Below are 27644 nucleotides of genomic sequence, written 5' to 3' on the forward strand. Positions count from 1 at the left end.
GCTGTACGAACTGTATTCTGGGATATGGTGGGAAAGTTTTAAAAGTCCTTGTCACCCCATCCTCGGGGTTCAAAATTCCTCTTTGAACCTGTTGCGCAATAAACTTTGGTCTACAGCTATTTGCTCCGGTTGGTGGCTGGACTCCTTCCTTTATTCCACAGGGAACCGCGGGCTCTGCCCGACGAGCTGGGTGACTGAGCAGCCTCACACCTAGATTTTTCCGTAACACACAATTCTTTGGGGGGGGTGTGTGCATTTAAACAGAATTTCCCAGCTGCTTTGCTCTGAGGACCTCTCTTGCCCTTTCTGTACAAAAGGGGAAGGAGGTGGGGAGAATTGCCAGCACTTGGGCTGATGGGAATTGTAGTGCAAGCCACCTGGAGGGACGCGGGTGGCGCTGTGGGTAAAAGCCTCAGTGCCTAGGACTTGCCGATCGAAAGGTCGGCGGTTCGAATCCCTGCGGTGGGGTGCGCTCCCGTTGCTTGGTCGAGCGCCTGCCAACCTAGCAGTTCGAAAGCACCCCCGGGTGCAAGTAGATAATTAGGGACCGCTTACTGGCGGGAAGGTAAACGGCGTTTCCGTGTGCTGCGCTGGCTCGCCAGATGCAGCTTTGTCACGCTGGCCACGTGACCCGGAAGTGTCTCCGGACAGCGCTGGCCCCCGGCCTTTTAAGTGAGATGGGCGCACAACCCTAGAGTCGGACACGACTGGCCCGTACGGGCGGGGTACCTTTACCTTTACCTTTACCACCTGGAGGGCACCAGGTTGCCAAAGGCAGTGTTATAACTTTATGACATAGATACATAGCAGTGTGTTGAGGATTAAGCGGAAAGACAGCTGCAGTTCTTGACTTTTGGAATGCTGGAGATAAAGCATATCCTACAACCTGGATTTACCAGAAATAAAACTTAGTAGCCAGGCAGTTGCACAACAGGTCTCTTTATAACTGAGCAGTCGTCAAAGCTGCCTGTAACTTTCCACAAAATTTGGCCACGGGGCTGAAATTTTCCACACTTGGGAGAGGCGACTTTTTCCATGCTCAGCGTTTTCATTTGAGGGAAAGAGAGCAAGGAGGGTGCTTCTAGAGGCGTGTTTATTGCACTTTTGTGGATGCAAGATTTTTGCAGCTTCTACATGATGTTGGCAGCATCAGTAATACGCCAGTCCACAAATCCCTCCCCTCCACAATTTAATCTGGATTTCCCTTTTCCAGGGAATAGCTGAAAAGTAAAAAAACAACCACCACCGTCACACCAACCCATTGCCAATCATTTGCAAATATATTTTTTAAAATGGAATTTCAATCCCAACAGACAGGGTCCAGAAAAAAGGAAAGAAAAAATGGTTTAAGCATAATAAAGTATTGCAATTGCCAAGGAAATATGGAATACAGACCTAAGACGTACTGAGGAATAATACTGTAAACCATATCCAGAGTGAAAGGATGTGTGTTCTGTGGTTACAGAGGGTCTCATGGTTTAAATTGGTGATTCCCAGCTTCATTCAATCATTGAACTGTAGTTGCAAGGGACTACAAGGGTCCATCTAGTCCAACCCCCTGTACTGCAGGAATCTTTTGCCTCACCGTTTACTCTGCCTTAATGGATGGTCTGGGACGCGGGTGGTGCTGTGGGTTAAACCACTGAGCCCAGGACTTGCTGATCAGAAGGTTGGCGGTTCGCATCCCCACGACGGGGTGAGCTCCTGTTGCTCAGTCCCTGCTCCTGCCAACCTAGCAGTTTGAAAGCACTTCAAAGTGCAAGTAGATAAATAGGTACCACTCTGGCGGGAAGGTAAACAGTGTTTCCGTGCGCTGCTCTGGTTGGCCAGAAGCGGCTTAGACATGCGGCAGAATCTGAGACCATGGAGAAGAGACGATGGAAGAAGATTGGAAAAAATTTAAAGTATATTTACAAAAATATTGTAAAATTAATGAATGTTAGAAGTATATTGGAATGAAGCTATACGGTTTTAGCAGAAGGAATATTAAGAATGATATGAACAGTAAGTGTTAATGCGTTAAATTGGGAAATTGAAAATTAAATTGTATCATGATAAATTAAAGATTAAATTGAAGAAGAGGGAAAGGATTTGTTGAATTAGATAATTTGAACTAGAATACAAAAAAGGGAGGTGTGAGGAAGTCGAGGAAATAAGCTAATGAAAGATGTGGATATAAAATCTGGATGTGTGTTTTTACTTTTGTGTTTTTTTTTCATGTTGTATTGTTATATTGTTTTTATTTCAGTTTTTATTGTGGATGTATTGTTTGTTGAATTTGTGTATTTTTTTGCTTTTTCTTTTATTATTCTTTATTGTCTTTCTTGATATAAGTATAAAATACCTAATAAAATTTTTTATTAATAGACATGCTGGCCACATGACCCGGAAGCTGTACACCGGCTCCCTCGGCCAATAAAGCAAGATGAGTGCCGCAATCCCTTTACCTCTACCTAATGGATGGTCCATAGCTTAGTGCCAGAGCACCTGTCTGGCATGCAGAAGGTCCCAGGTTCAATCCCCAGCATCTCCAGGCAGGGCTGTCCCTCACCTGAATCCCTGGAGCGCCATTGCTGCTGGTCAGTGCAGACAGAACTGAGCTAGGTGGACCAATGGTTCGGTTCGATAAGTTCCTATTGAAAACCAGCTCTCTTTTTTACAGGACCATGAGGACTAGAATCTTACTTTTAAGGAAAGGACCATAGCTTAGTGGTGGGGGCATTTGCTTTGCCCACTGGCTGGGTATGTCTCTGAAAACCAGTGCTGGATTTACGTGTAAGCTAAAGCTTAGGGCCCCACTCTCTTGGGGGCCACCAAAAAAATTAAAGGGGAAAAGAAATGGGTGTACATTCCCAAAATATAAGATAAAAACCAAATAAAATAAAACCTACATACAGCAACAGTGCTTTGTGTTGTGTAAGCTCCTATTTGTTATGTGCAAATGGCTTTAGATACCTATTAGGTCCGTAAATTACCATATGGCATATATTCAACAGAAAAAACAGCGACAATTTGTTGTTGACAAAGGACACCTGGACATATAAAGGGCCCCATTACCTTAGGGCCTCATCAAACCTAAATCCGGCCCTGCTGAAAACCCTGGAAAGCCATTGGTGTGTCAGTACTAAAGGATCCCCGCTGGGGCAACCCAGCCAGATAATATAAATAATAAAATTATTATTATTATTATTTATTAGTGGGTCAGGGTCCGACTTGACATTAGGCAGCTGCCTGAGCCCCGACACCTCTCCTTCTCCCAGCGGCGCCCATGGCGGCCGGCAGCCAAGGGGCGGAAAGGAGGCGGCGGTGGGTGGATCCCGGGGCCGGCGATCCTCCACCTTGTGGGCCGGGCCAGGCCTGGCCGAGGAGGCGGCGCCGCAGCCCCGGCTTCGCCTATAGCCGAGCGCCGGGGTTGCGATACGGCCTTGCTTGGTGCGCCGCTGCCGCTGCTGAGACACGCGTTTCGGGCCGCCGCCGCGATGGACCTGCGGATCCTGGAGCCCCGCGTGCGGGTGCTGAGCCTGGCTCGCAGCGGCCTCTGGCTCTACACGCACCCGCTGCTCAAGATGCTGCTGCTGCCCCAGCGAAGCAGGTGCCCCACAGGGACTGGGTGGCTCGGGGTCGGGTTCCGAGCGGCGTGTATGCGTGTCGTCGTGCGTACACACACACGCGTGTACACCAAGGGGTTGAAGGAAGGAGGACGGAAAGGGGATGCGAGAGCCTCGAGAGGAGAAGGCTTCATTGAGCGAAGGTTGCCGAGACCCATTTCAGAAGCCCGCGCACGTGTAAACTGAGGTTGTGGGAAGCTGGGCCGAGGAGGCGTGTTGAGTGTTGTGGACCGTCCGCAGGGTGAAGCCCTTTGGGGAAGGGGCAGAATTGGTCCCTGTTAGGTGCGCTCACGTGCCGCAAAAGATTGGGTGCAAGTTGTGGGGATGGATCAAGGTGGTATATTGAACGTGTGGATTGGGGTGTAGGGGGGCACGTGCACATATGGTCCAAGTGATTGTTTTGGTGAGCAAATGAGGGTGTGAGTGTGTGTGTGTGTGAGAGAGAGAGAGAGAGAGAGAGTTTGAGAGAGAACTGAACTACATTCTTCCTCTCTCTCAATGGATTTGGGTTCCTCCGTGCGTGTATATGAGTCTACTAGTAGGTTGTGGGAATGCACAAACACAAGAGTGCATTGTTTTGAGTGCAATGTGCGAAAGCCTCTTTTGTCACTGCAGGATTGGGCCCACCTACCTGAGAGCTGTAGGGAGTGTGTGGAGCATTCTGAGTAAACCTATTTGGGGAGAGGACTGGATCCTCTGTGCTTGTAGCAAGGGGTTGTGCTGTTGAGCCAAGAAGGGGTGTGTGTGGTGGCAGATGCAATCCTGACCCCACTTGGACATAGTAAGGATTGCCTCCAAACTCTTGCTTTGCATGGGATCTTATAGGATAGGCAGGGTGCTTTGCTGCAGACTCGGCTCAGGGAATCACTGAGAACACTTCTGTTTCTTTATATGGAGCGAGCCTTTTTTTTTTGGCAGCAAGTATCTTTGCTCAGCATCTTGTAACACAGAACGTGCTACCCTGTTTAAAACCCAGAGGACGAGACCCAACCCTGCCTCAAACAGGGAGGTCTGGTCTCTGTGTGCCTCTTCTCCCAAACTAAGGGTTAAAAGCTGGGTGTTGGGTGAGCAAGTGATAATATTCCCGTAGTAACAGCAGACTATTCTTGCTGGTGTTTGAGCCGGTGGGACTCTGCTTCTTTCTCCTGTTTTTCAAAGCAAGCCTTTCAATGCCTCCAAAGTGCAGGCCAAGGTTTTAAATATGTTCTGCTTATTATAAGCACTCCCACACTTTGTGCTTGGAGTCAAATGTGGAAAAAAATGTGGTTTTTTTTTAATTAAAGAAAAAAAGAAAAATCCTCCCTTTTCTCAGGATTGAAAATGGACCCCCCCCCCTCTACTTTTTCCTCCTACAGTTGGCTTGCAAAGGCTGGCAAAAACAACCTAACACACACCCTCCTCTTGCCCGCCTTGCAGAGAATAAGCAAACAATTACAGGCTGTTATTAGATCAGCCCTTCCAACTGGATCTCACAGTTGGCTGGCAGCCCCTCTCTTTCCAATATATATAAATACACACAGGGGTTTTTTCTCCAATTCCAGAATCTAAACTCATTGGGGGGGGGGGACTCTTGCAAGTGTGGAACGCCAGAAGTCGGTCAGCACAGGGAAATATTTCTGGAGTTCCACACTTGCAAGGGCCCCCCCCCTTTGCTTTGGGATTCTGGAATTGGAGAGAAAGTCCCTGTGTTTTTGCTGAGTCTTTCAGTTAAAGCAGCTGTTTCCGAAATAGGAGGTACTGCCCCCTATAGGGAGTCACCGGGAGGCGGTGTTTTAAGGCTCCTGCTAAGTGACTTAGAATCAGAATTGTAGGGTTGGAAGGGATCGCAAGGGTCATCTAGCCCAACCCCCTTGCAAGGCAGGAATCTTTTGCCCAGAGATTAAAAGAGTCTCATGCTCTGCTGAGTGACCTATTCCAGATGTTGGGAAACTGGTATCCCTTCGTCAAGCCCATCTATCACATTAAGAGTTTGCTGAGCAGTGAAGTAGTTAACTAAAGATGGTAATCTAAGCCTCTTATCTAAGACTTGCTAAATGATTCTCAGACTCTGGGAAGCTGGTATCGCTGGATCAAGTTTTATCAGTTGTGTTGAATTAATTAAATTTAGTTTAAATCGGATTTTGAATGAATGCATGATTAACTGCTACTGTTTTGGATGTTATTGTGCTGATGATCTTCCTTAGTGGGTCATGCAAACCTCTATTCTGAATAATGCATTTTATAGGGTGCTGAATCATTGAGTTGAAAGGCACCATCTAGTGCAATGCAAGAATCTTTTGCCCAGCCTGGGGCTTGAACCCATAACCTTGAGATTAAGAGCCTCCTGCTCTACCAATGGAGCTATCCCTCAGGGGCATTGGGAATGAGTTTATGGTGGCTTGAAAAAGTTTGGGAGCTACTGATCTGAAGCAAATAATGTCATTGCTCATGTTCTGGTTTCTCAGTCCCGTAGCCCAGCCCAGTCCAAATAGATCACATCAAGATTTAGAGTCCCCAACACTGCAGTTGGGGTGTGTGAAGTTAGCCAAGAAATAAAAATTCTTCAAACACCACCATTGTTAAATTTTTGGTCTCTCGACAATCAAGGGCTGTTGTTGCCGCCTTTTAAAATCCTGGTACTGCTCCAAGTTCTGTTAATATCCTCAGGATTGAGTTCTTCCTTGCATAGGATCCCCATGCATTTAAAACTCACCCAACTGCATGGTTTATTTTCAACATGGAATTAGGAGGTTTCTGTAGTGAAATAATCTGAATTTCTTCCGTGCAGAGTTGCGGGGAGTGGTTTTCTCTTCCGCAAAGTACCAATGGATTTAGTTCTACAGCAATCAGAACATTTATTCGCCATTCATAATATTTTACCTTAATTTCTTAGTATGTTAAAATTATAAGTTCTCCGCTGTCAGGTGTTTCTGTTACATCTCTGAGGTTGCATCAGTGTAAACAGTGGTTTGTTTGTTTTTAAACTGTGTTTTGTTGAAATGGCACATAACTTGTAGCAACCCTCTAGGGTTTCTAAACATGGGTCTGTCTCCCCTAGCCAGACCTGGAGATGCTGGGAATTGATGCTTCACTGTTGAGCTAACATCCCTTCACTATACTGAGTCAGCACTGACTGGCAGCAGCTCTCCAAGGTTTCAGATAGGAAGTCTTTTGCCAAGGAGTCCTTTGTCTTCCCAGAGTGATATCTGTACATTTCCAATCCTTTGGAGACTCTCTGCGGTCTTTATCTGTCCATCCCTCTTGGTAGAAGCAGAAATCAACAGTTACAGTTCTATCTGGGTAATTGATGTTGACTCCTAGAAATGTGAAATAGAATAATAGAATCGTATACTATAAAGTTGGAAGGGACCCCAAGGATCATTTATGGGCTTCCTCAAACTCTGCCCTCCAGATGTTTTTGGCCTACAACTCCCATCATTCCTAGCTAGCAGGACCAGTGGTCAGGGATGATGGGAATTGTAGTCTCAAAAAATATCTGGAGGGCCGAGTTTGAGGAAGCCTGATCTAGTCCAACCCCCTGCAATGCAGGAGTCTCAGCTAAAGCATCCATGCCAGATGACTGTCCAACCTCTGATCAAAAACTTCCAGGGAAGGAGAAATAGACGGGGGTCACGTTTTTCTCCCCTCAAGCTTTTTGTCATAAGAATTGCCCAAGCGTCTGCTGGAATTTTGCAAGGGAGAATGGGAATGAGAGAATGGGAAGAAAGCTAGAATAAGCACGGCTATAGCTCACTGTGGGTTAAACCACAGAGCCTCTTGGGCTTGCTGATCAGAAGGTCGGCAGTTCGAATCCCCGTGACGGGGTGAGCTCCCGTTGCTCGGTCCCAGCTCCTGCCAACTTAGCAGTTCAAAAGCATGTCAAAGTGCAAATAGATAAATAGGTACCACTTCGGCGGGAAGGTAAATGACGTTTCCGTGCGCTGCTCTGGTTTGCCAGAAGCAGCTTAGTCATGCTGGCCACATGACCCGGAAGCTGTACGCCAGCTCCCTTGGCCAATAAAGCGAGATGAGCGCCGCAACCCCAGAGTCGGTCACGACTGGACCTAATGGTCAGGGGTCCCTTTACCTTTACCCTAGCTCAGTGGCCAAGCATCTGCTTTGCTTTTAGAACGTCCCAGCTTCGATCCCTGGCATCTCCAGGTAGGTCTGGGGGGTGACCTGAAGGAGCATCTCCACCCCCATCGTTCAGCCCGGACACTGAGGTCCAGCGCTGAGGGCCTTTTGGCAAGAAGCGAAGTTACAGGGAACCAGGCAGAGGGCCTTCTCAGTAGTGGCAACCGCCCTGTGAAACACCCTCCCATCAGATATCAAGGAAATAAACAAACATCTGATTTTAGAAGACATCTGAAGGCAGCCCTGTTTAGGGAAGCTTTTAATAGTGGATGAATTAGTGTATTTTTGTATTTTGTTGGAAGCTGCCCAGAGTTCCCGGATGGACGGAGTATAAATAATAACAATAATAATAACAATAATAATAATGGTATGCCTGAAATCCAGGGATAAGCAAACTTTTTCATCAGGGGGCCAGTCCACTGTCCCTCAGACCTTGTGGGGGGCTGGACTATATTTTGAAAAAAGAAGAATGAATTCCTATGCCCCACAAATAACCCAGAGGTGCATTTTAAATAAAAGCACACATTCTACTCATGTAAAAACACCAGGCAGGCCCCACAAATAACCCAGAGATGCATTTTAAATAAAAGGGCACATTCTACTCATGTAGAAATACGCTGATTCCTGGACTGTCCACGGGCTGGATTGAGAAGGTGATTGGGCCAGATCCGGCCCCCGGGCCTTTGTTTGCCTACCCAAGTACCTAGAGAGACGCTGCCAATCAGTCCGGACTGTGGACAGTACAGAGCTAGATAGGCCAGTGGTCTGAATGTAATAGGCAGGTTCCTGAGTTGACTTTGCCTCCCATTAGCCAGCCATTAGTTGCCCGTAGCAGCTGGCACTTGTGCTAGGCTTGGAAATGATTTGGAAGCAGTTGCATGTGGAGTAATATATATGTAGCATACATATATATATATATATATATCTCCCTTCTAAACTCCTGAACTCCTGCCTGCCACACCTTGGGCTGATTGAAATTTCTGGGTGCTTTTTTCAGAGGCTACCAAACATTCATGCAGTTGGCTAAAAATTAAAAAAATGCAATGCTGATTTTTCTTCTTCTTCTATCTTCCCAGGTGCAAATTCTTCAGCTTGACAGAGACTCCTGAAGACTATACGATCATGCTGGATGAAGAAGGCTTTAAAGGTACCAATGTCCGTCCTTTCTATGTGTTGACTCCCAGCGTGGCATTGTTGCAGTTTCCGACAGCTGTTGATTCAGTTTAATTTAGGGTTACTTGCATGGAGCTGCGTGAAACCCTCAAGGGGGACGTTATGGTGAAGGAAGAGCTTATACCTGCCGATAAAGGAATACTTGGGGCTTAAGCTGTTCCTTTTTCAGCCTCAGGGCCACATTCCTTTCTGGGTGATATTCTGGGGGCCACATGTCAGTGGTGGGCAGGGCCAGAGGGAAAAATGGGTGGGAGCAATGGATGTAAGTGATGCCTTTGTAGAGTAGGCTAGTATCTACACTCTTCCCACACCCCTCTCTCCTACATCTGGCTGGAGGTGCGGGTTTAAGAAAAGATTATTGCTAAGCAATCATGGAGGGTGTAAAGCAAGGTGGGGGGGAGGCGGGGCCTGGGGAGAGGAGGCGGGGCCTGGGGAGAGGAGGCGGGGCCTGGGGAGAGTCCCTAATGCCAGATAGAGAGGAGTGAATGATTCCCCATCCCTGACTTTATGCAATTTTCTGGGTTTAATTTTTGTTGCTTACCAAAAAAAGAGAGCCTTTTCTCTGATGCTGAAATGGCCCATCACAAGGTTATTATGCCTTTTGGGTCTTAACTGGCACCTTGGTTGGAGTCTACACCTAAGAGCATTCATACGCCACTTAACTTTTCTTAATTAAAAAAAATCTCTTTGCATATGATCTAAGAAAGCCAGACAATATATCCTTAAAACAAAAATGCCTTGTAAAACCAGTCCTATAAAAACACTAGTAATAGAAAGAGAAATGGAAATTTCTGAGGATTCAGACCCATGAATCGGAACCCAACCTTATGGGTCAGGGAACGCCTGGACAAAAAGCAACGTGGGAATAGGATTTAGGCCTTGCCACTGAGCCTTAGCTGGATTGGAGCAAAAGTTCATCTAGTTCAGGAAGCCCTGAGAAAAGGATGTTTTTTAATGGGGGTTGGCAGGCAACATCCTTTGATTGCAGACAGCCCCTGATTCAATTTCTGGCATCTCCAGTCTTTTCTTTTTTTTAAGAAAAAAAATATTTCCTTAGTATGAGATGCTGCTGGTTAGAGCAGGTGATACTGGCCTGAAGGTGATTGGGCCAGATCCGGCCCTCGGGCCTTTGTTTACCTACCCAAGTACCTAGAGAGACGCTGCCAATCAGTCCGGACTGTGGACAGTACAGAGCTAGATAGGCCACTGATATTGTAAGGCAAGCAGCTTCCTATGTTCTGTTGATCAATTTTGCCGGGTGACCCCGCCCTGGACTTAATTTTGAGCATTATCAAGAGATTGAGAGAGAGAGAGGAAAAAGAAAATCTCCCTGCTGTTCTCTGCTTTTTCCAAGTATAGGAGGGAACAGATGGAGAGCAGATGTTGGTATTGTGCGTCTGTTTTATTTACCCCATGGGGAAGAGGGAGCAGGGCCACAGGAAGGGAGATAGGAAGCCGCCCCGGTCACTGCTGACAACAGCAGCTTTTGTATAAATGCTTCCTGGATGCACTCCAGAATGGCTTTGGCAGGACATTTTTCAGAGCGGATGGAAGGCGTGGCCTTCCCAAGCTGTGATTTCTTTTGGTGTTGTTCCCATGGAAAAGCAACACACACACACACACCGGTCCATTGGAGTGATGCATAAATGTGGCTACCTGGTTGCTTGTGTGAGAGAAGCCGGAAGGGGCAAGGCAGGTGAAATCTTGGTTTTTACTCAGCCGAGGGATGGTTTGGGGTCCCCCCCCCATTTTATTTATCTCCTATACCGCTTGATTGTAAAACAAACAAGCAGACCTCGGAAGAACTTGCTGAAAGAAGGAAACAATAAAATTACCAGTAAAAAGAAGAAGATATTTTAAACGTTTTGTTTTTAAATCAGCAAAAATAAATCAAAGCACCCAACATTCTGTGTGCTGTCCATGTCCTGATAGGCATGCATAAATAAAAATATTCTAAGCAGGTGCCAGAAAGAGTGCGGTGAAGATGCCTGCCTCATGTCAAGTGGCAGAGAGTTCCAAAGTATGAGGGGGGGGGTCCTTTTCTGGGATCTCCAGTGTTTAGCCTTCTCTCCAGGCAGTGACGGGAATTTACATAACCTTTGGTAACTTGCCTCCAAGATGTTTGCTTTCATTCACACCTGATTCTCTTAAAAGGGCCATTCTGACCTCCCACCTCCTTGGAAGTTGAGAGCAGCTGATTTGCCAGTGCTTTTTTTTCTAGAAGTCTAGAGATGCAGTTTTATTCTCTGGATAAAAAGCTCTTGGTGCTTTCTTGGTTGGTGTTTTTTTTTTGAGAAGTCCTTGCTCTCGTTCCCAGGATTTCAACAGCCTGGTTGGCCATTGTTCTTCTGAACGACTCCATCCTGTTTCCTTGGAACAGAAGCCCCCAAAAGGCCCATTCGAAAGTAACCCTTTGCCTTCTGCTGGGAAGGGCAGGCAGCGCCAGCAAATGACGCAACAGCTTTGCTTCCCACCTGCATCGCCCCCTCCTTCCATATATAAATGTAGATAGGTGGTTCTGCCTTGACACCCAAGCCAGATGCCCTTGGCACGAGAGGGGGAGCAGGAACATCTTTGACACCCTTGGCCCCACCCCTATCATGTGTTGCGTCTGAATATCTGCAACGGAGGGCAAGTTAGAATCTTAAGATTCTGAGTTAGAACCTTGGGTTAAGCAAGGTTCTCATTTAGAACATTGCGTAGTGCAGGGTTCTAAACTGGAATGCTCTTCCAATAAAGATTCAGCAGGTATCTTCTCTATCATCATTATCATGATTATCAATATGATTATCATTATCATTATCATTGCTATTACTAAATTTATTACCCACTCTTCACCAGCAGGCCCCATGGTGAGTTACAGCAATTTCAGACTTAAAATGAAGAACAGTTAAAACAGGTTACAGCCACAGGAATAGGGTGAAAACACACACCTCAGATTTTAACACCTGAGAAGGTCTGTAGGGAAGGAAGCCATCTCTTCGATATTTGTAAGTGTTAGAACCTTGGGTTAAAGTTCTGACTTAGAACCTTGAATAGTGCAGGGTTCTAAATTGTGGGGTGCTCTTCCGATAGAGATTCAGCAGGCGTATTCTATGTTAAGCCTCTTAATGTTTGCTTATGAAGGCAGCTTGCTGGAAGCTGCAGGGGGGCGGGGGAGTGCTCTTGTGTTCGGTTCTTGCTTGCGGGTTTGCCATTGTGAGAAGAGGACGCTGGACTTGATGGGCCAGTGGTCTAATCCAGAAGCCTCTCCTGTTTTTCCTTCTTGTGTCTTTTGGTCTGGTCGAGCAAAGGTGATTCATATCTTCTGAATTAACCTCTGGAGTAGCTGAATCAACAAGAATCCTTGTTGGCCGAGAATGCCATGTACTTGCTTCCCTCCTTGACTGGGGACGGTTCCAAGCCCCTTTTTGGCTCTGCTTCATTCTGGAGAGAGAGAGCTAAAATCTCTGGTTAGAGGGACAGTTTGTCTTAGGTGGGAACGGGCTTGCCAAAGACATCAGAGCCCATTGGCAGGGAATTGGGCTTGGAGTCTTGCAGTAAACTCCTGCTCCTGATTCCAAAACCTCATTGGAACTCAAAATTCTGTGAAGTTCCCCAGATCGTTTTAAAATAAGAGACAAGTTTTTTTTAAACAACAACTTCCATGTAAAAACTGTAGCACCATTTTGTTTATTTAATTAAAAGTCCCTCTAAACAGCTTAATATTTTATAAACATTCCTAAGTGCTACAGACTGTGCAGTACAAAAAGATGTTCGTTTTGGGGTCACCACTCTAATATTCAGTAGGCTGCATTGCGAGTAGAATTTCCCAGATCTACATAACCTTGCAGGTCTGTGCAAGGGGATAAACTTGGTTGTTTGGACAAAATAAAAAAAAAAAATCCTTCCAGTAGCACCTTAGAGACCAACTAAGTTTGTTATTGGTATGAGCTTTCGTGTGCATGCACACTTCTTCAGATACCATGAAGAAGATGGTTGTTTGGGTAATCTTTTATGTAGCTACTAGGGGCTACTGCCCTATTTGCTCTGCTTGTCAACCCTGCCTACCTGCCAACCCCTTTGCCAACCACCCTTCCCTCACATCTGAGCAACCCCCCCTTCCTTAAACCTTACCCACTTCCTTCATTGTCTTTTCAAAGCTTGACCAAAGCCCCACCCCCTTTTAAAGCTCCACCCCCTGCTCGCTAAACCTCTGTGAAGTGCTTGCCCCCTCCATTAAACAACTCACTTGGGCCACCAGCACTGCCTGCTGTCTTGTTGTGACGACAGCCTTACGTTTGTATGTATATAGGAAGATAAAGAGATTTAGTTCAGGTTTTGACCTGCATAGGCAGTTGTGTGTAATATTTGTCATTTTATCTGACGAACATAAGTTGTACTTCATCAGTAGCATTCTATTTTTTTGGAGGGGGGGGGAGCACGAAAACAAATCTTGGATCTCCCCCCACCCTTGTCTTCCAGAGCTGCCCCCGTCTGAGTTCCTGCAAGTCGTAGATTCCACCTGGCTAGTGCTCAATGTCTCATCCAACGGCAGCGCTTCCGCTAACCTCCAGCCTATTGGGGTCACCAAGATCGCCAAGTCGGTCATCGCACCACTGGCAGAGCACAACGTCTCGGTGCTAATGCTGTCCACCTATCAGACAGACTTCATCCTGGTGAGTCTTTGGGGGTGGCTTCCCCCCCATCCCCAGAGGAGACAATTGGCAATTGTAAGGGGAGGAGGCCACCTGAGGAAGGCCTGACTCTTACTGGTTGAGCTCTTTTGTTTTCCTATAGGCCCGAACTTCAACCTCCAGCATCTCTAGATACAGTTGGGATTGTGTGCAAATGATACATTTAATCAAAGCTGTCAATTTACAGATTTGAAAATAAGGGACCAGCAGCCTCGAAAATAAGGGATCAGCAGCCAAAATAAGGGATATTGGCTTAGCTTATGCAGAAATCCGGAACTGATGGAGCCATGCTGCTTTTGCTGCGACTGACTGTGTTTTGCAGGGGGTTGGACTAGATGATCCTAAGGGTCTACAACTCTCACCAAAGAAGAGGGGCAGACAAAACTGATGAACGACGTCGAGGTGGCAAAGCTTACAGGCAGAATTAGAAACCAGGAAGAGGACCTTTTTAATAAAGAATGGGGGAGGTTTATAATTTAGTTGAAAACCTATTGTAAAGAGTTACATACATTGGTAGGATTGACAGAAAACTTGTAGTAAAAATTTGAATTATGGGTGGACACATGATTTATAAATATAGAGTTATGAAAGGGATGCAAAGGGGGAAATCACTACATTAAGATGCTGCACTGGCTGGAGGATATGCTAAGCAGCACGTTGGGGCTACCGCTGTCCTGGCGCGAGGAGTTCCGTCGGCCCTTCCCTGCCCGAGAGAGGGGGGGAGGGGGAGAGACTCTTGCCCACGCCGCCTGTGAGCCTGGCATGAGGCAGTTGCGGCGCCGCAGCAGCCGCTGAAGTGTTGCCCTTCTGCGTCCCTCCCCATCCCCTCCTCCCTCAGGCCGCCTCCTCAGCCGCCACTGCCTCTGGCTTCTCCAGGCAGTGTGGCGGAAGTCTCGCAAGAGAGGGGCTGCCCGCCCGCCCGCTGCCGCCCATCTCCTCACAACGCACCCCTGAGGGGGAAAAGGGAGAGATGGAGATGCAGCTCGTGCGCCCGCTCTCTCTCGCAGCGGAGGACCCCGAGCCGCTGCTTCCCTCCTAAGCCAGGCGAGCATGAAACCCGGGAAATTTAGGGAACATCATCAATAAGGGACAGCAGCGGGACACAGCACTGGGATAAGGAAGTTTCCCGCCAAATAAGGGACTGTTGACAGCTATGCATTTAATGTGCTGTGATACTACTTTAAACCATCATGGCTTCTCTCAGAGAATTCTGGGAGCTGTGTTTTGTTGAAAGTGCTGAGAGTTTTGTTAGGAGGCCGCACATAGCTACAATTCCCAGAGCTCCTTGAGAAGAGGGATTGATTCTTATGTCACGTGGAAGATTGTTGGGGTCTCCTAATGACTCTCAGCACCCTTAACAAACCACAGCTCCCAGAATTCTTTGCGGGAAGCCATGATTGTTCAAAGTGGCGCCATGGTGCTTTAAATGTTTGGTGTGAATGTGGCCGAGGAAAAAAAAGACCGTTTTCTTTAGTCATAGGACAGTGGTGGAGAATTGGTTTCAGGCTGAGGACCGCATTCTCTTCTGGGCAACCTTTTGGGGGCCACATTTCGTTCTGGGCAGTGCCTGAGGTGAAAGTGGGCAGAGCAATGAACCTTTGGACAGTAGGCTAGTTTCTGCAGACACTCCCACCATCCTTCTCTATCCCCCACTTGGACAAGCAAGAGGCATGATCAGAGTCTATAAGGACACATTCCAGCCAGGCAGAACCACTCAAGGAGGGCACGAAGCAAATTCAGTGTGGGGTGTGGCCGAATGCCAGATAGACAGACTTAGAAGGCCACACTTAGCATCTAGGCCCGAGGTTCCTAACTCTTGTCCTAGGCTGTTCATCTTATGCATAATAAAAGGAGATTCTCCTAAGGGCATCAGATGAGTTTTGGCCAGAGCCAAAATTCAAACTACAGACTTTCAGCGTCTTGGGCCACCGCCAGTGGAGGCTGGTCAATTAGGGTTAATGGGACAGTGTCCCACCAACCTCAGCCTGCCTTCTTATAACTGATGAAGGGGGGAAACCCTGCCTCTCAGTTGTTTCCTCCTCCTCCTCTTCTCTGTGTTCCCCTTGTAGAACTCAGCCAGGAAGAAGAGGATGGGGGACAAATGCTCAAATTGGTTGGCTCCACTTGCTACTGGCGCCACCTACTGTTGGCCTCCCTGCCTTCTGCTCTACCCATCCCAAAAGGCACCAGCCGCCACTCTGCAACGGCGACGACCTTGGCTCTCTTTTCCAGGTGCGGGAGAAGGACCTCCCTGTTGTGATCCACACCCTGGAAGGCGAATTTGATATTTACAAGGAGGTGAACGGGGAGCCGGTCCCCGCAAGCTGCGACGACGCAACCAACGGTTTCCTCAAGCCAAAGCAAGGTGATTTTTTTTTGGAACGAGAGAGGGCTGCAGTGGAAACAGCCTCTGTAACCTTATGGCCTCCTTTTGGAGGCTTTGAAATTGGATTCCTTGTCTCCACCGCCACCCAGTTTTATCAAAAATGTCAGGCCACTCCGATGGGGACAAAGTTCATCCATTGTGTTGATGCTTGGAGGAGAAGAAAGTATCTTTTTGTTTTGCTTAGACAATAGGGGGGTTTGTGCTTTAACCTTGCAAACAGCAGCCTTGCAAACAAAGCCGTGGGAGCTGATGGCTGATTTAAAATATATATTTTTTTTTCAGTCACCACTGTCTTAGTAGCATAAGCAAGAAACATTTAAAACTGTGGTTTGCTTTTTGGGCCATGCCCCACCTAAGCATCTCTAAAATCCTGATGCACACCCGTACACCCCCCCCCCCCGGTGAAATATACCAGATTTTTCCATGTATAACACACCCCTGTGTATAAGATACCCCCTTCTTTTTGGGGACTCCAAATTGAGAAAATGGGGGGAGATTGCCCAGAGTGTAAGATGACCCCCAATGTTTTGCAGAATTTTAAAATAAAAAAACCTAGTCTTATACACTGAAAAATATGGTAATTCTTATTATTCGAAAAGTGAACTCTTATTCATGTGGAGGAAGTCTAAAGGGCCATTAACTTGGTCTAAACAAACTTCCAAAGAACATGGCACCCATGAAAGAGAAAAATAAAAGAACAAAAGGACAGGTGAAGGACCGAGGAAGAAATCACTAAGAAATTATTATTATTATTGTTGTTGTTGTTGTTGTTGTTGATATGAAAAAATAGCAAATAGTTTCAAAACGTATAATAGAAAACTTAAATGCATAAATATACTTTGAATGGAAGCTTTTCCTGTAATACTTTGATCATGTTAATTACTGTACAGTAAAACAAAAGGTACCTAACAAATTCAAAACACAATTTGAGCTAACCTCAATATAAGTAGACTTAAAGTTAGTGAGATCCTTGTGCTTCATGCCAGCTGCAGACAGATTTTATATTAGGCACCAAATTTAATCCGCTTCAGTCTCAAGTCTCCTCGTTTAGTGATATCCAGTCAATTTATTTTCTTCTCGAATTGCCCCCCTTAAAAATCAAATTGCCCCCCTGTGGGGCATGTGCCCCACATTGAGAACCACAGATTTAAGACATAAAAAACTATAAAGGTAAAATTGAGCAGGCAAGTAAAAGAATCCAGTAACCAAACTATATGGATCTGAGCAGCGCTTGAAATTCTGACACTCGAGATGCGGGTGAATGGTGGGTATTATATTATAACAACAACAACAAAATTCAACTTCGTTGGATGTCTCCAAATTCTAGTGCAATGAGAGAGGGAGAAAATAAAGATGGCTGTTAGCCAAATGGGCTGTTGCTGCAGGGGTTGTGCAAATGCAATTCAGCCCTGGTCCTCTGCTTGGAAAGTCTCCTGTCATTGCCATGGGATTCCTTTGTCTGGTCCAAGCCAATCCCTTGGGAATTCTGGCTGTTGCCGTGTCAGGTGTCTTAACACTTTTGTCTCTTGTTGTTAGACGTGAACCCCACTGTGCACCCTGTGCAGAGCCCCCAAAACAGGTTCTGTATCCTGAGCATCTCTCCAGACTCCTTGCCCGCCATCGCCACAATCCTCATTGATGTCCTATTCTACTCTCACAGGTAAGAGCGCAGCAGAGGTGTAGCGGACACCAACCATGTTCTGCTTTCTGTGCAAAGATCAAAACTTGTTTGGGGGGCTTCTGGTTCTGCTCTGCCTTAGTGGAAGCAGGCTCCATGACAGCGGGGAGTTCATTGGCGAAGGAAAAACAAGGATGATTGAGGGTAATCATCCTTGCAAATTCTCCCCAAGGACAGGGGGAGTGGGCTTCACTCGCAGTTCGTCTCGGTACCTGGCTCTCGGTCTGGCATGGAATGTGGGGGCAGGAAGGCGCTAAATGTAAAAGCCCTTCGCCTGCCCAAAATCAACGCCACCATTAAGAAGCAGAGGTTTTCCTGTTAGAGCTTAATTGGCTAAAGTACAGGCGCGTGCTAGAAGAGATGAGATCACAAACTGCGGAACAAACCAATTGCAAGGACTTTAAGGTTTAAATTTGAGATAAGACTTCATTTGGTGCAAAAGACGGCAGGGTGGACCACCTACGGTTTCTTTATTTAAACTTTTCTTCTCTACATTTATGATTTGGCAACCCTCCTCTGAATGTTAGTTCAAATTATATTTATACAAATGAGGATGGAAGAAATTGGATTATAAATACGGACTATAACATCAAATGGAACAGTGTGTATAGAAAAAGGAGGGAAGCTCTATTTTGCAAAAGGTTCATGGTGGAAACTTAGAGCTGACTCTTCCCCATCCTTTATTATTTACGGAGTGAACTGAATAATGCTAAGAGGACTTGGAATTTAATTTAATTGGAAGTATAATTGCTCATATATCTTCATCCAGAAGGAAAGATGAAAGGAGTGTGTGAACTGCCGAGAAACTGATAGGGTTCTTTATTGAGTCATCTGCAGTTCGACGGACTTCTCTTCTTCCCAGGCTGAGAGGGAAAATGGTGACAGCAGTTTATTTACTGGGACAGAGTGACTTTGCAGCTGTTGTTAAAGTTCTTGGTGCAAAACAACGAAGCATGGGACAGAACGATTGAGAAATTTCTGGGACAACAATGGGATATCAGCTCTGCCCAAGGCATGACGGATAACAGCAAAAATCGGGGGAAAGAAAGCCATAATATCTTACAAGGACAGGAAGAAACACCATGGACAGAATAATTGCCACACACAGGGAGAACAAGGATATAGTTTGAGTTCCTCATTTGCAGTCTTATAAATCCATTCAATTGTCAACACGAATAGAAGTTGCAGTTGTTGTATAAAGGATCATTATTATGACCGGAATGTAACTGAAACTAATAAGATTTTGGAATGCAGAAATAAAGAAAATCATCAAATTTAGCATGCGGGAGCCCCACTTTAGCCAAATTATATAATTTGTTATTTGAATGGTATTAATAATTGTAATATAAATTGGTATTGTTATAATGAGGCTATTATTGGGCTAATTGAAAATTAATAGAAATTTATGATTGCCCCCCTCTGTTTTTTAAAAAGCTGGTCAGTTAGTGTTTGGCGATCACACAGGGTCCCCAGACGTTTGATCCCTGTGCCACCACTGTGATTGCCTCTTCGCTGCCACCAACCCGTTTCTCTCGGGTACACATGGGAGTCCAGACAGTTGTTAACATTAACAAATAAGTTTATTTTTTTAAGCATGAACAAGTTTATGGTTTCAGTTAATTTTTCTTGTCAGTTTCTTAATCTTATTTACTTTACTGTCCTATATGTTCCTAACAACTTCAAACTGATTATCCCAACTATCTATCCGACTCCACCTAACAGTTCCTCTCACTGTTTCACCACACAACTCGACCAACCCACAGACTTATCCTCCCTCTTTCTTCTCCAACTCCCAACTCTCTACTGACTTTCACACAACTCTACCTCTCACTCTAACTCCTCCCCTTAGGCTCCCACTGGCCAATCACATCACACTCATTTAACCCTTTCCTTATGACCCACCTAGGAGGCAAACGCCGCATAGTGCTACTCAGTTTTTTATTTTGGCAACTCGTGTTTTTCCCTCACCCCATTTTTCAGCCCCACAAAAGAAGCTTCTTCAGCCAGCCAGGACCTCGACTCCATTACTTTCTTTGCCTTTTCGCTGATTGAGGGGTACATCTCCATCGTCATGGATGCTGAAACCAAGAAGAAGTAAGTGCCGTCAGGTAGACAGCTTTGCTGCAGGTAGCAGGAAAACTTTTATTAAATTAAATGTTTTCTGAGAGTAGGGCTGCATTCACATGTCCCTAACATTTCCCTGACTCTTAATTTCCCCATTACATCTGAGCTTTTGCATGACTCGGAAGCCGCTTCTGGGAAACGTAGCAGAACATTATGGAAATTTCACACTCATTTTTGTATTAATTGCTTCAAGGAGGGGGGGGGGAGACCCTGTTTGCAGCCCCGCTAAATCAGAAAATTGCAAGAGGAAAGTGACGAAATTTGGAGCAGTAAACCAGCTTGCAAGTTCCCATGAGGGAACAAAAGCAAATCGGCAACACTGAATGATGCTCGTTGTTGTGCCTTACCAGGCCCTCTGTGTAAATGTGTGGGAAGTAATCCACAGGGAGCAGTCAAATGCAACATTCCTTGTTTTCCTAGAGTGGACATGCAGGGGAATGTTTCTCCCAGCCAGTCAAAACTTCCTGTTCCTCCTGGCCTGGAGCATCTTTCCTTGCTTGTGACTAGTGCTTGTGACTAGTGGGTGGGCGTGACCCTTCCAGACCTGGTAAAAGGCCAAGTCACGCTGCCACTCTTTCCCTTTTCCATCGTCCTTTCTTCCTGCAAACTTCCTGGAATGAACTCCTGGCTGCCAGCCAAGCAGCCCCTCAGATCATCTCCCTTATGGGAGAAACCTGTTAGTATAAGTTTGTAACTTTAAGCCTTATGCCTGCCTTCAGGGATCACACTGTGCTCTGCTTGATCGAGAGCAAACTTGCTTTTTATTGCTTATGAATAAGACTCTGGTGTCTTTATTCTTTTAGGAGGGATTCAAGGGGTCTTACCAGGAAAATATTAGAACACATTTCAATCTGGACAAGCCATAATTGAATTGCGTACAGTGGTACCTCGGGTTAAGTACTTAATTTGTTCCAGAGGTCCGTACTTAACCTGAAACTGTTCTTAACCTGAAGCACCACTTTAGCTAATGGGGCCTCCTGCTGCCACCGCGCTGCCGGAGCCTGATTTCTGTTCTTATCCTGAATCAAAGTTCTTAACCTGAAGCACTATTTCTAGGTTAGCGGAGTGTGTAACCTGAAGCGTATGTAACCTGAGGGACCACTGTATTGTCTTAAGAGACTCACACAAGTTTGCAACTAGTTTTCTGCTGTGTAAAGGAGAATGTAAACTGCTAAGTGAAGGGACTTGCTAGCAAGTTAGGAAGGATATTAATAATAATAATATTAATATTAATAATAATAAACAATATATCCTCTCCTGCCAAACCTTGTTTACATAGATAATTACTTAAGCATTTCCATTGTTTCTGGATTAAATTTTTTGGTTTTTGTCTTATCAAATCGGTCAACTTTGCTAATTCCAAGTATTCGCATAATTTATTCAACCATTCTTCTTTGGTTGGAAGAGAAGTATAAGCCATGTGCTTTAAATGCGTGGTGTGGATGCGATCGTGCTGGTGTGTTGCTGTGTGTAGGGAAAACTGAGCCGGAGGGCGGAAAGCACAGAGCATCACTTGGGTGTGGGGCTTTAGAAAAGGTGCCTTGTACCAGTGACTAAATTCTCCTGTCTCCTTCTCCCAGGTTCCCCAGCGACCTCCTGTTGACCAGCTCCTCAGGGGAGCTCTGGAGGATGGTGAGGATTGGTGGCCAGCCCCTGGGCTTCGGTAAGTGTCTGCATCCTCACGTTCTGAGCTCTGCTTTTCCTTGTGGGTGGCGTTACTGATAGCCGCAGGGACAGCTGTTGTTTTTAACAGTACAAGATGCTAGCCATAAAGTACAGCCTTGCAAGTGCTCAGTTACCTGATCGCCTGGGGTGACTTAGAATTTCCTCCGGGCAAGCAGGCAGCAAGATCGTGCAAGAGACGACTCTTTCTGTTCCCCTCCCTTTTAAGCCACGCTTAGCTGTACCAGGCAGGGACGCGGGTGGCGCTGTGGGTTAAACCACAGAGCCTAGGACTTGCCGATCAGAAGGTCGGTGTTTCGAATCCCCGCGACAGGGTGAGCTCCCGTTGCTCGGTCCCTGCTCCTGCCAACCTAGCAGTTCGAAAGCACGTCAAAGTGCAAGTAGATAAATAGGTACCACTCCAGCGGGAAGGTAAACGGTGTTTCTGTGTGCTGCTCTGGTTTGCCAGAAGCGGCTTTGTCATGCTGGCCACATGACCCGGAAGCTGTACGCCGGCTCCCTCAGCCAATAAAGCGAGATGAGCGCCGCAACCCCAGAGTCGGTCACGACTGGACCTAGTGGTCCCTTTAGCTTTTTACCTGTACCAGGTAAGCGTGGGTTATCTAGTAAAAATGTGTTCTTTGTGCAGCTGGTACAGCCTTAGTGGGGCTATTTTAAGAGCTACCTTACCATGTATGCCCTGCTCATATATATAGTTTGTATATTTTATTGCTCTAAACTGCTTTGAGACCAACATGGTGAAAAGTGGGATATTGTGTGTGTGTGTGTGTGTGTATTTTTTAATAAATAAAATAAAACATTAAGCCAATGCTGGAGTAAAACATCCAAACAATTCTGGGAGCTGTAGTTTGTTGAAGGTGCTGAAAGTTGTTTTGAGGGCCCTATTCCCCTCCCAGGGTTACAGTTCCCAGAGCGGTTTAATTGTCAATCTGTCCTCACAGGGAATTCTGGTAAATGGAATTCTGCGAAATGGGAGGGGAATAGGGGTCTCCTAACAACTCTCACCCCCCTTAACAAACTGCAACTCCCAGAATCCTTTGGGGGAAGGGGAAGCCAGGACTGCTTAAGTGGTATCATAGCACCTTAGATGTGTGGTGTGCATGTGACTTTTGCTGCCCAGCGCACATGCTTGCGCTCCAATCAGTGCTTAAGAGAAGGGGAGGGTTTTTCTTACTCTTTTTAAAAGGGCACGAGTTTATCACCTGTCTTCTTTTTTTAAAAAAAAAAATTAATATTCATTAGAAGTTTAAGAGTTACAGAAAAAAAGCACAAGAAAAAGAAAAGAAGAAGAAAAAAGAAAAATAGAAAAAAGAAAAGTCAATACATAAAAAGAGAGCAAAAAACACAATACATCAAAACACACAAAAAACCCCAAAAACAATGAAAAACACATCCAGTATTTATCCTTATCTTTCATTAACTTATTTCCTCGACCTCCTCACACCTCCCTTTTTTGTATTCCAGTTATTAACTATATCTGCAAATCCTTTCCCTCTTTTCACTGCTTTCTGTCATTTAATTATCTTAATTTATTTTAACATTAAACACCTGTCTTCTTGCCTCCCCAGACGAATGTGGGATTGTGGCTCAGATTGCCAAACCTCTCGCCGATGCAGACATCTCTGCGTATTACATTAGCACCTTCAACTTCGACCATGCCCTGGTAAGTTGGTCAGGCTGTCTTCCAAATTGTGAGCAGCTGCCTACCTATTTTTATTTTTCAATGATCATTTTAATGTTTTATTTAGAGGCCTTGTTCATTTGTCTTTTGAACTAAAGCAGCATATAAATTTTGTTAAATGAAAAAATAATATTCTAAATCCTCTTTGAGTTGTACTGCAGGGAGGAGATGCTATTTGGTCTGGCTGGTTTGCTACTGTTGTAGAGTCCTACATAGGTTCCCTATTGGTAGGAGAGAATAACAGAGGCCAACCAGAGAATATTGAGAAGCAAAGCAGCTAGTATGCTTGATCTTTATTGATCTGTTGCAACAGGGTGCTCCCCTCACCCACAGGAGAGAGGAGGGACCCAGAAAAATGGCGTGCAAGGCCTTATAAAGACTTTTGAAATTGCCACTCTGTAGATCAAGACCACCCCCAGAAACATCATACATACATCACAGAAGGGGTGTAACCTAAGACCACCCCTCAGGTACATCACACCTACATCACAGAAAAGGCGGTCTAAAACAGAAATTTGAATATTGTTTTTCGCCTGTCCTTGTTTATCTCCTGTCTGGCAGGTTACTTGATTGGATTGCCTGGGGAGCCTGGCCAGTCTTTTGTAGTGATAAATACTTAGTTCCTGGGCCAGGTCACAGGCTCACACCCTATTCAAACACAGACATACCCTTAAGACAGGATTTGTGAAGGAAAAGACAATGGGGAGGCTTTCCCACTTTGACCTTGCAGAGAAAACACTTGCTCAGTTTAGGAACCAAAATGGCTTCAGGTCAGTCTTCCTGTGCTGATCTATGTACGTGCATTACCATATTTCTAAGAACTCAAAATTCCTATCACACTACCCTTCCCCATCTCTTCCAGGTTCCAGAGGATGGCATTGATAACGTCACCCAAGTGCTTCAGACACGGCAGGAGAGTGGGAGATAGCCCCTTGGCTCAGTATGTACGCCGATTTCTGCTGCGCCTGACACCTGGTGTTCCCTGGAGCAAGGCGGAAGCCGCTTGCCCTGAGTGTGAGCCGAGCTGTCCTTTTTTCGCAGTGTTTTCTTGGAAACGTGGAGCGACTGGTGCGTCTCCCTCCAGCTGGAGGAGAGCTGTGTTGTTCCTTTGCTCCCAGGAGGGGAGACCCAACCTGTGCCTTATCTAGACACTCCCCAGAACCCGGTGAATCAGTTCCGATTGCCTGTGTCAGACTTTAGTATTCTCCAAACCCCGCTCTAACCTTCCGGCCCTGTCGTTCGGTCCTCGGCCTAGCTGTATCTAGAGCCAAGGAGGGAGATTCGTGCTCCTGGAGAATCTCTCTCTCTCTCTTTCTCTTTTGCACATTACCGGAGCTTCTCCAATAGGAAGACAAGCCTGGAACTTTTTGTTGTTGTTTTCATTGTGGTTGCTAATTTGTTGGAATTGCACAGTTAACTTCTTATTGTGATTTTTTTTTTTTTTTTTTTTGATCCACAGTGCTAATATTGGGAAATAACTGGGGCCGTTCCTTGTTGAGATGGTTGGCAAAATCCACACATTCCACACCACAAGTTTAAAACTCTAGGATACCGCTTTAAACAGCCCTGGCTTCCTCCAAAGGATTATGGGAGCCGTAGTTCATTGAAGAGTTGTTAGGAAGACCCTCTATTTCCCCTCCCAGAGCTGCATTTCCTAGAGATCGTTGGGGAGAGGGATTGACTGTTATCACTCTGGGAAATTGTAGCTCTGGAAGGAGAATGTGTGTGTGTGGGGGGGTGTCTCCTCCAATGACCCTTAACAAACTACAGCTCCCATAATTCTTTGAGAGAAGCTAGGACTGTTTAAAGGGGCACCGCAGGGCTTTAACTGTGAATGGTGGAACTTTGGCCTAGGTAATTGATAATCGTCGGGGGTTTTTAAACTTTAACCTTCCGCCAAGTTCCCATTTCTAGGTTGCTTGCCCAGTGGCTGTTTTAAGAACCACTGGTGCACGTCTTTGCTTTCTGCTGGGACAGTGCCCCCCGTTTTAACAGTATTAAGGTGACGCTCATTCCTCCAGATGTTCCCTCCAGATGTTGCCAGGTTGGCTGGAGTTGATAGGACCTGGCATCTGTCAACATCTGTGCCCCCATGCATTAATGGACAGGATACTTCGTCAGATCTTTGAGCTGGAGGAGGGTGAGGAGAAGGACTTGAGGAAAAAAACACACAAAAACCCTTCCCCCCAATTCCTCTATTTCATGTGGCCTTAAAACCTGAGGGTGCCTTATTGTGCTTTATCATGAAGCATTTATATACTTTTTACAAAATAATGATGTATGATGTTAGTCACATTCCTCTCGCTCCTCCTTCCTTTGGGCTATGGGCGAAGGAGCTCCTGCCAGTACCCTGAGAAATTTATCACCCTCCAGCGTGTGTTTGATTTCATTTTATTTTTGGGAGGAGGGGACAGACAGACAGAGGAGCAGCTGGGCCAGCAGCCCAGTCAAAGGGGCACCCAGTGTCAGAACAGAAGAAGGAGGTAGGGTAAGCTGGAAAGTGGGATGGTGGTGGTGGGGATCCTACTTTTGGTTGCCCCCCCTACAGAAGCTGCTCCAAACAAGTTAAAACTGGTGCCCATAGCTCTCTCCAGCTTATTCTGCTGTGCATGCAGATCCAGCATGGAGAGCTTGATTTGGGTGTTGGGTATTGTTTGTTTTGAAAACAACCAACGCCAAACCAGCTGAAGAACTCCGTGCTGGAGAAGGGGGTAGTCGAGATCATGCAGACCTTTGGAGCTGTTCCAGATGGCAGGTGCTTTCTTTGTAAGGAGGGTAGTGCCAAACCTGAGTTGCTGGGGTTCATCTCAAGGAAAAAGGCACCCTCATTCTGTTCTTGTTTGGGGTGAGAGCCCTTTTGTTTCCCCAAAGAGAGCCAGCCAGGTGAAAGACATTGAGAGTCCTTGCCTGCTGCAATGAACCTGCCAGGGAACCAGAGTGAGCTGAAGAATGCTGCCTCCCTTTCTGCTTTGGGTTTTTTTTTGGGGGGGGGGGTGTTGTGCTGGGCCTTGGGCAATCAGAAGTGCTTAAATGTGAGCCTTTGGCAAGTTCTCGACCTTTCCTGGGTGCTAACTTTTTGAAGCAGCTTTGAATGTAGTTTTCCCAGTTGTGATGGATCAGCCTTGAATCACTGGAACTTTCTAATTTGCAAGCTAGCCTAAAGGGAACCTATTCTCTTTGTGTTTCTTTTTAATATATATATATATATCTAAATAAAGCAGGTTGCCAGTACAGTCAAACCTCTACTTACCACCTTATGGTCGTTCCATGTCACGACCGCGGCAAACCCAGAAGTAACCGGCAGGTTTGCCGCTGTTTGCACATGCGCAGGAGTGGCGATCACCATTCACACAGAAGTGGCGATCGCTGTTCGCACATGTGCAGGAGTGGGCAATAGCCGTTTGCACATGCGCAGAAGCAGGCAATCACCGCCTGCACACAACAGCGCCTCTCTCAGCGACCCGTTTCAACCTCCGGACGGACCTCCAGAACGGATTATGGTTGCAAATAGAGGTTCTACTGTATCTGGGCCTGCTAACCAAGTGACGTGCAACCCCTTTAGTTTGGGTAAGGTCCCACAGCTATGTCTGGTTTCTGGCTTATTTAAGGAAGAGCTTTAGGAAAAGGTGTGGCTGTCTGCCATTTGCACAACTGGGTTTCTACGGTTGCCAATTAGCTAGAGCTGACTGGGCATTGTCAGTCTCTGCCCAAGAGCTGCACAATGTGTTTCATTTATGCTTTCCCCCTTTGTGGCCACCTTTTTGCTCATCCCTAGTCCTCTCACGCTGGCGCACAGGTGAAGGGGAAGTAGCACAGCTGCCAAGGGACACTGTCTGTGCTTTCTCTAGGCCATGGTGAAGGGCTAGGTCTCAGCAGGCAGCCGCAAAGGAGTGGTGGGAGCTGGGTAAGTCTAAGAGGGTAGGTTTGATCAGGGCTGGAGTCCTTGCCCTCTGGGTGGGCTGGCCCAAGCCCTGTGTGTCTGCCCTCCAGAGGGATGTTGTTGCCCTCATTTCTCTCCACCCCACAGAGCCTGAAATAGACCCTCCCAGTCCTGGATTCCTTTTGTGCCAGTTTATATAGAGAATGAAGCTTTTTGCAGACACTAAACACGGCCTGAGAACTCCTGCGCAGCCACCCAGCACCGTTGGAAGACCTCTCGCAGAATGCAAGGGAACAGAAACCCGTGATGGCATCCTTGAAATTTTTTTTCAGTATTTTAATACAGGGCTGAGAATAGGTGCTCAGATAAGGAGATCGCCTCCTTTGTAGATCTCAAGAAAGTGAAGGGCTCTCATAGGGGGGTAACTCACAGCTACTGACATTCCTCATTTTGGCTGCTAGTTCCGGATTCCTGGCTCAGTTCTAAGACGAATTACCCGGCGAAACTTCTTTTCAACACTACACCAATGAAAGCCAGTTTGCGTGCCGCGAGAATGCAAAGTCCTTTACATTATTTTTGTGTGTTTGTGCGTGTGCACATAGTTTTACATTTTGTCAATAAAGGTCATTTATTTCTTGCAAA

The 27644-nt window shown here is 46.2% G+C and overlaps 1 protein-coding gene across 1 annotated transcript; it reads left to right on the forward strand.

Annotated features, from left to right (window-relative positions):
- Positions 1-3286: 3286 nt before the first annotated feature.
- Positions 3287-27644, forward strand: CASTOR1 (cytosolic arginine sensor for mTORC1 subunit 1). Its single transcript, XM_083417919.1, has 10 exons — positions 3287-3592; positions 8798-8868; positions 13359-13552; positions 15803-15935; positions 17493-17616; positions 19615-19728; positions 21339-21421; positions 23010-23104; positions 23985-26454; positions 26507-27644. The coding sequence occupies exons 1-9, from the start codon at positions 3480-3482 to the stop codon at positions 24048-24050; spliced, it is 993 nt and encodes a 330-aa protein (XP_083274045.1). The 5' UTR covers positions 3287-3479; the 3' UTR covers positions 24051-26454; positions 26507-27644.

This window comes from Podarcis tiliguerta (genome assembly GCF_965153285.1).
Source record: "Podarcis tiliguerta genome assembly, chromosome: 16".
Lineage (NCBI taxonomy): Eukaryota > Metazoa > Chordata > Lepidosauria > Squamata > Lacertidae > Podarcis > Podarcis tiliguerta.